At 40.9% G+C, this 8,314-nt stretch overlaps 2 protein-coding genes and 1 long non-coding RNA gene across 5 annotated transcripts in view; 2 read left to right on the forward strand and 1 right to left on the reverse strand.

Annotated features, from left to right (window-relative positions):
* The window catches only part of LOC121284471, a 28,917-nt gene extending 24,977 nt beyond the window's left edge, over window positions 1-3,940 (reverse strand). The window contains exons 1-2 of the long non-coding RNA XR_005944481.1: window positions 3,803-3,940; window positions 2,351-2,455 (exon numbers count right to left, since the gene is read on the reverse strand). This is a non-coding gene — a long non-coding RNA (uncharacterized LOC121284471). The remainder of the gene's footprint in view (window positions 1-2,350; window positions 2,456-3,802) is intronic.
* Window positions 1,346-2,977, forward strand: lipt1 (lipoyltransferase 1). 2 transcript variants are annotated; one of them, XM_041199966.1, is made up of 2 exons: window positions 1,346-1,470; window positions 1,566-2,976. In XM_041199966.1, exon 2 carries the CDS (start codon window positions 1,573-1,575, stop codon window positions 2,701-2,703), a length of 1,131 nt encoding a protein of 376 aa, XP_041055900.1. In that variant the 5' UTR covers window positions 1,346-1,470; window positions 1,566-1,572; the 3' UTR covers window positions 2,704-2,976. The 2 variants fall into 2 exon arrangements, with proteins under 2 accessions (XP_041055900.1, XP_041055901.1); XM_041199967.1 differs by having other exon boundaries at window positions 1,391-1,470; window positions 1,552-2,977.
* LOC121284470 (BTB/POZ domain-containing protein KCTD21-like) lies at window positions 1,367-6,542 on the forward strand. 2 transcript variants are annotated; one of them, XM_041199968.1, is made up of 2 exons: window positions 1,367-1,470; window positions 5,579-6,542. In XM_041199968.1, the coding sequence occupies exon 2, from the start codon at window positions 5,601-5,603 to the stop codon at window positions 6,330-6,332; it is 732 nt and encodes a 243-aa protein (XP_041055902.1). In that variant the 5' UTR covers window positions 1,367-1,470; window positions 5,579-5,600; the 3' UTR covers window positions 6,333-6,542. The 2 variants fall into 2 exon arrangements, with proteins under 2 accessions (XP_041055902.1, XP_041055903.1); XM_041199969.1 differs by lacking the exon at window positions 1,367-1,470 and adding an exon at window positions 4,020-4,147.
* Window positions 6,543-8,314: the final 1,772 nt, after the last annotated feature.

Consider the following 8,314-nt stretch of genomic DNA (forward strand, 5'->3'; position numbering starts at 1 on the left):
ACTAGCCTCTGCGTTCAAAGGATCGTCCTTTGCCATTTCCACCAACTCGAGCATGATGCTACTTCCAAACACCTCTTCCCTTTACCCCCACCCCGGGCGGCTTTCCACAGGGATTGTTCCCTCTGGGACACCCTGGTCCACTCTTCCATCACCCCCTACACATCAACTCCCTCCCATGGCACCTTCCCATGCAACCGCAGAAGGTGCAACACCTGCCCCTTTACTTCCCTCCTCCTCACCGTCCAAGGGACCAAACACTCCTTTCAAGTTTCAAGTGAAGCAGCATTTCAGTTGCACTTCCCTCAATTTAGTCTACTGCATTCGCTGCTCCCAATGCAGTCTCCTCTACATTGGAGAGACCAAACGCAGACTGGGTGACCGCTTTGCGGAACACCTTCGCTCTGTCTGCAAGCATGACCCAGACCTCCCTGTCGCTTGCCATTTCAACACACCACCCTGCTCTCTTGCCCACATATCCGTCCTTGGCCTGCTGCAATGTTCCAGTGAAGCTCAAAGCAAACTGGAGGAACAGCACCTCATCTTCTGACTAGGCACTCTACAGCCTTCCAGACTTAATATTGAGTTCAACAATTTCAGATCATGAACTCTCTCCTCTATCCCCATCCCCTTTCTGATCCCCCCTTTTCCAATAATTTATAAATTTTTTTAACAACTATTTTTTTCTCTTCCCTTCTATTTTTAAATTTATTTCGATCTATTGTTTCATCTCCACATTTTAGCCCATTTCGATCCCTTCCCTCCCCACCCGCACTAGGGCCATCTGCCGCTAGCTTACTTCCTCCCTTAATGTCCCCAATAGCACATCCTTTAGCTAATATCACCACCGTCAACACCCCTTTGTCCTTTTGTCTATGACATCTTTGGCAGTCTCTTCTTGGCCTCAACCTATCACTGGCCCCCTATCGAGCTCTCCTGTCCCACCCCCTTCTACTAGCTTATATTTCATTTCAATATGTCTTAGTTCTGATGAAGGGTCATACAGACTGGAAACGTCAACTGTATCCCCCTCTGCAGATGCTGTCAGACCTGCTGAGTTTTTCCAGGTACTTTTTTGTTCTAGATTTCCAGCATCCACAGTATTTTGCTTTTAAATTTTATCTTAGTTACGCTGTCTTTCCGTTTATCTTGCTGTTTCACCCCCAACACCCCACCACCGGTCTCTTTAAAATCCATCAGATTATGGACTATATCAATGTTTCTCTTCTAGACATGGAAGTGGAGCCATCCCAGAATCCGCTTGGAGGCTGCAAACCCTCTATTAAACCTACAGGAACTTTGTTGAGCGGCACCTCCGTGTTGTAGATGGCGCTAGCGAGAGAGAGTGAAAATATCCATCTGATGTTAACCAGAAGTTCCTCTCCCATTGCAATGACAAACAGCGCATGAGGATTTGGGCCGAAGGAAGGCGTTTTGCTTAGCAACAGAAGTAATTTAAAGGAGTGGGATCGGGTGAGTAAATGCTCCTGACATTCAGCTTCCAGGAGCGGCTGCTTCCATGTCGTTACTCATTGCATTTGGTTTTATTATTAGTTTATATTTTGCAGCGACGCGATGCCCTTGCTGAATGGTGGACTCCGGGCAGTATGGAGAGCTCTCTCCCCTGCTCGCTACACCACTCTGGCCGCTTTGGATGAATCCCGGGGCGGCGGTGCTCTGCTCTTGAAGTCCATTTCCACTGATATTTACGAGAACCTAGCGCTGGAAGACTGGTTACACGAGTACGTGCAGTCCCGGGACCGGCAAGTGCTCCTGCTCTGGAGGAATTGCCCAGCCGTGGTCATCGGTCGCCATCAGAACCCCTGGCAGGAATGCAACCTGAAACTCATGAGGGACCGAGGAGTGCAGCTGAGCCGGCGGAGGAGCGGAGGAGGCACCGTGTACCACGACCTGGGCAACATCAACCTGACCTTCTTCACCTCCAAGAAGAAGTACGACAGGCGTGGCAACTTGGCGCTGCTCATCTGTGCTCTGAAGAGGATCCGACCTCATCTGGACATCTTAGCCACAGACAGGCACGACCTGCTGCTCAACCGTGCCTTTAAGATCTCAGGTACTGCCTCCAAGATTGGAAGGACCTCTGCTTACCACCATTGCACCTTGCTTTGCAACTCAGACAGCTCTCTGTTGTCCTCAGTGCTCCAATCTCCACATCAAGGTCTAAAAACCAACGCTACCCCTAGTATACCTGCCATTGTGAAAAACCTTTGTGAAGAGGATCCCACCCTCACCTGTGATATATTAATGGATGCCATTGCAGCAGAGTACGCAAGGCGCCATGGCCTCCGAAGCCAGATCATGCTCATAGATCCTAAAGACAATTTGTTGTTACCTGGAATTGGCAAATTTACCCAAGAACTCAAAAGCTGGCATTGGATCTATGGAAGAACGCCGAAGTTCAGCATCAGCCACTTTTTCTCTTTGGACCATAATTTACCTGGGGAAGACATTAAATTGAACATGAGCATCAATCAGGGCAGGATTGAAAGCTGTAGTATTGAAGTGTTTAATGATCGGCTACCGTCTGCAATGTGTGATCAGTTAGCTTCAGACCTCATTGGCAACAAGTTTTGCCCTACTGAAACAATGGTTTTGGCAAGTGCTCATTTAAGGGTTTGTTCCCAGGACAATGAGCTCCATAGCAAATGGAATGAACTTTGTGAACAAGTTGTCACCATTATGTAATTTTTAGTCTTCAGTTTTTTTTAAAATGTTAACTCTACATGCAAATTTGGTACTGCCAAACCTGGTAGCTCAAATTAAGCAAAAACATATCTGGTTTTGTTTTGTGCAACTCTTACCAAAAATGAGTTTTACGAAAACCTTGTCCTCTTAAAATTTATTGTGCTACGTTAGTAAAAACTGAAGTTCCAGCTGTATGAAATAGCTATTTTATTTAGGGAATATGGAAACAAAAATGTTCTGGATGTGTGATGGGCTTGAGTGAAAATAATGTAATTGTCTATTGTTAGGCATATTTGAATTCATTAACTATATAACATACACAAATATTTATGAATAAAATATTAACAATGCAGGGTGCAAAATATAACTTATTTTTGTTGTAATTGAAATCCTTATAATATCTGGAAAATGGATTGTAGTGGTCCAATAAAATGGCTCACCAGCATCTTTGAGAACAATTAGGGATGGGCAATAACTGCCAGCGCCACCCACATCCCATGAGCATGTTTTTAAAAAATTAGATTGTAGGGGGTCAATGGGTATTGAACCTATATAGATCAGTGTATCTAATTTTAAAGTATTAATGACTCACTATATATTTCCAGCATTATCTGTTTTTCTATTAAAGATTTCCATCATTTATGATTTTTTAATTGGATTTTTGTCAGGGTGATGAATAAATACTGAGAAAGCTGCTACACTATTATTACATCTTAAGTTTCTACCATGTACAAAAGAATTTTACACGACAGAAGAAAGACAGTGGGTGCTGAGTAGGAGGCTGATGAGGTAAAATGGAGTAGCTAAGGGATTTGATAGCATTGTTTGGGGAAAAACACACTTAGAAGATGCATAACAGAGGCTGGGTGTTCTGCTCCAATTAACCCATCTCCTGGCTCCCCAAAGCCTGTCCACCATCTACAAAGCTCAAAGTCAAGATGTGATGGAAAATGCTCTACTTGCGTCGATGAGTGCACAACACCATCCAGAACAAAGCAGCCCATTTGATTGGCACTCCATAAATCACCTTAATCATGTACTCCCCCCACCATAGGCTCACAGTGGGAGCAATGTGTACTATGTGCAAGATGCAACTCACCTGGGCTTCTTTGACACCACCTTCCAAATCCATGATCTTCACCATCTAGAACAGCCAGGGCAGCAGCACAAGGGCTTACTATCACCTCTAAGTTCCTCTGCCACTGAAACACCATCCTGACTTGGAAACATATCACTGTTTCTTCATTGCCACTGGATCAAAATCCTGGAACGCCCTCCAAATAAAACTGTGGGGACACCTTCACACAAACTGCAGCAGTTCCAGAAGGAGGTTCACCACCACTTTCTCAAGGGTGATTAAGAATGGGAATTAAATGCTGGCCTTCCAGCGCCCCCCACATCCTATGACTAAGAAAAACATGTGACAGCAATTGCTGCATAACAGGTTTGTTTTCAAATGAAATGAGCTGAAATGCATTCTGGGTCTGGGAGTAATAAAACCATGTGACCCAGATTGCTACGTGCTGAGCAACATTTTCGATTGTAGGCAAGGAACACCTGCAGTATACATTCCAGTTCCTAATCGTTTTCCATCAAACTTTGAATTAAATTTAATTAATTAATTAGGTGATCTCGTTACAATGAGGTGGCTGTGAGAGGAAATAAACATTAGAATAATTTTCAAGGAAGAGAAAACAAAGTTTAAATAGGCCTGTGGATCTAAACTGTCTTGAAATGCTTTTGTGGTCTAGGTGTGACTGTATTTGCTTAGTTTAATGCCATAAAGATAATGGCAGACATTAAATGCAGATTATCCTGGAATTTTTGTAGATCAACAAAAGGTACATTTGAAGAATTCCCCAAGTACATGGTTTCAAAGGTGCAATTAATGCCTTTTTTTACGCCTTTTGTAGGCTTTTATTGAAATCCATTAAAGCAAGGTGCCCTTATCAATTCCTTTTGACATCCACAGTAAATAGGGACTTATAACTTCAAAAAATTATCTTTATTTTCTTTAACGATGCAACAATACTTCACCTTTCCAAGACTTCCTAGTGTGGTGTTTGTCACTTTAAAGTTCACAAGGTGTGCTTGACAGTCCCTGTTAGCTATGATTTATGATTTAGCTCAGATTTATAAAGAGAAGCACAGCTGTCTGGGGAAATAGTTACTCTGTGGAATCAATCCATTTTTAAAAAAAAGTTTAAAATTTCCCAGTAGTAATTCACTGAGTTTATCCATTTCAGTCGTTGAGACATATAGATCAGGAAGACCGTGGGGTTTGCTCTGTTTCGTGCTGAGCTAACTGATCTCCATTAGAAGAGTAGCACAGGTACTTCCATTGGCCTTCGTGCTTCTGAATTAGGCATAGCAAAATTATCTGGGTTCCTGCTCCTAATCGCTATCTGGAAAATAATGCTACAAGTGCAGCTGAGGTGGATCATGAATGAAGATTCAATGAAACTTAGTAATTCTTAAACAATTGCTAGTGAGAAGGGCCCACAGCGCAAAATTGTTCCAAATTTTGTGTTAAGTGGTAGTCTCTCTTAAATGCCTAAAAGGGAAGCTAAAAGTCATGCTGCTTTAGTAGTGAGTATGAAACTGGCTGAGATTGACCACTTTTGAGGATGTAATTGAGGAAGCTTTAATCTGCAGCAAATTATGTCATATTATAATGGGGAGTGCTTGATGCTGGCATCATTAAAAGTAATTAACATTCTTTTCTAAAAAGAATTGTTAGAAGTTCTGTATGCATGATTCAAGACTATTGTTGCCAGGATGGAACAGTCTGGGACCTAGCATCAAAGCAGATAATTTTTAAAAAGACATCCTTTTATTTCAGGATTCCATATTATACTCTTTATTTTGCTTACAGAAATTAACTTAAGGATTTCACCATGTCAGAACCAATAACGCTGAATGTAGGGGGAAAGTTATACACCACTTCCCTAAAGACTTTAACTCGCTTTCCAGAATCGATGCTTGGCTTAATGTTTGATGGAGCATTGCCCACCAGCATGGATCGGCAAGGAAATTACTTCATAGATAGAGATGGAAAAATGTTTCGATACATCCTGAATTTTCTTCGAACATCGCACTTGGACCTTCCAGTTGATTTCCAAGAGCTGGATCTTCTAAACAGAGAGGCTGATTTTTTCCAGATCCAACCTCTGCTGGAGGCTTTGCAGAAGATCAAGTCCCCAGTGACTAAAATAAAAAAGAATGTAATGCTTAACATCATTCATGACTCATATTTACATAATGTTGGCTCCTATACTGTAAAAATTGTTACTGTTCAAGTATTTTCCACATCGTGTGCCTTATTGAAACTCCTTAATTCTAAATTCTACTATGTTTTCAATGGAGACAATTTATCTACAGGCACCAATCTGGAAGATTCAAAATTTATTTCATTAGAATGGGCTGAAAATACCGGAAGTAGAATGGAAAGACATTATGTAATGCAGAATTGGAAAAGCCTCTATGTTTCACCATCTCATCAGCAAATCCAAAATCTGGAAATGTTTGTTCAACAAATCATAAAAACAGCAGTGGATGGTGGTTTCCTTCTTCATTCCATTCCTTCTGTTTCATCTGACCCAGTGATCTTGCATTTCACTCAGTATTGATAATACTGCAAGTCAACTGACATGGGTTTCCAATCTTCTGTGTTTTAAAAAAAAAATAACCTCTTCCTTTTTCTTATTTAGAACTGAATTTACTATCAGATGTGTACTTAATAATAAATATCCTGGTGTATAATGTGCAATATAATGAACGTTAATTCTTTGACTGGGGCAGTGGAATTTTGATGTTGAGATAAAACTTATGTTGCTAGATTCACTTGTTCAAGTGCACTTATTTTAAAATAAATCAGCCTAAATATTCTTATACATTTTTGAGAGTTGCTGAACACTGGCAGAGTCTCAATTCATTTGGACAGGATGTTCTTGGCTGTAGATTAATCACTGATTACTTTGCGGCTGCTTTGTCTGGCAGTCACCTCTTGAACTCATTTATACTCTTTTAGTCGCATGGCCTATCCTGGCAACTTATTCCCTACATTCTTTGTATAAAACAGGACTTCCTATTGTACAGTGTCATTTTTTTGTCTGATTACTTCTCTGAAGTACCTTGGGATGTTTCCAATGTTAAAGGCTGTATATGATTCCTAAGTTGTTGGCCTAACTTCCACAATATTGGATATTCACTGTTGATTTCTCTGGTTGCACAAAATAAGGTTTATCAATATTTAAATTAAAATGGAGGCCTTAAATAGTAATAGTTTTACCAGTTGAGACTTGGAAAGAAAAAATTACATTTGTACCATACCATATCATGCCCTCAGAAATATATCAAAACACTTCACATTATATAAATTACTGTTTTGCTATGGAATGCATGCTATTATGTAGGCATATGTGGCAGCTAGTCTGCACACAGCAAGATCCCACAAATAGCTACGGCCAAAGAAAACTATTTACTGATATAAAAAAATAACATTTAGTTACATCCTACAGGAAATATGTGCACAACACAGCGCTTAAAGATAAAAAAAGCATGGTAATATAGTGGTTATGGAGTTGATCAGTAAAGTTATATCTGTAAGTTCAAATCACACCACAGTAAATTGCTGCTGCAATTAAGTACAGGTATTCAAGTCTGTGGAGAAACAAGCTCACTACCTCACACTCCAAAATCAAAACCACCTCTGAACAGATTTGAATATGATCTTCCCACATAAATATAACTTCAAGGGTTATCGTAATAAAGCTTCCTCCCAAATTAAAAATATTCCATTAAGAAATGATACACAGCTCAGTGGGTAAGTGCACCACTTGGTTTGGTACTGAGCCATACAGATTCTGTGACAAGTTAGATGGTGTCATTGAGGAAGCAGTCTATAGGCTGAAGGAATTGGGATGGGGAGTATATTAAACCTGTAGCAGCAATGGGTCAGTTGGTAGTACTCTCATCTTGGAACCAGAAGGTTCTGGGTTCAAGTTCTACTCCAGGACTTGAGCACAAAAAGCAAGGCTGATACTACTGTACTAAGGGAATGCTGCACTGTCTGAGGTGTAATCTTTTGGGTAAGACATGAAACTGAAGTCCCATCTTCCAGCTGGACAAAAAAGATCCCATGGCACTATTTCGAAGAGGAGGGGAGTTATCCCTGTTTTCCTGGCCAATATTTATCCCTCAGTCAACTTCACAAAAGCAGATTATCTGGTCATTCTCGCATAGCTGTTTGCGGGGACTTGCTGTGAAGAAATTGGCTGCTGCGTTTCCAACACTACAAAACAGTTCAAAAGTATGTCATTGGCCATAAAGTAGTTTGGGATATCATGTGGTCGTGAAAAGTGTGATATACAAGCAAATCTTTTTTTTATTCACCTTCAATGACCCCTGCTGGAAAGGATTATAAATGTCAGTTCGGACTTATCTGCTTTGACCTCTCTTCCCCAGCCTATCCATTCATCCATCTCTCAAATGATTGTTGACACTCAAAAGAGTGACCATTTGTTTCAGGTACCAGAGAGGTGCAAATATCCATCAAGATTCTTGCCAAACTAAGCTACCATCCTGGGAATAAGAACTTTGAACCTTATTT

Source organism: Carcharodon carcharias, chromosome 11 (assembly GCF_017639515.1).
Source record: "Carcharodon carcharias isolate sCarCar2 chromosome 11, sCarCar2.pri, whole genome shotgun sequence".
In the NCBI taxonomy this organism is placed as follows: Eukaryota; Metazoa; Chordata; class Chondrichthyes; order Lamniformes; family Lamnidae; genus Carcharodon; species Carcharodon carcharias.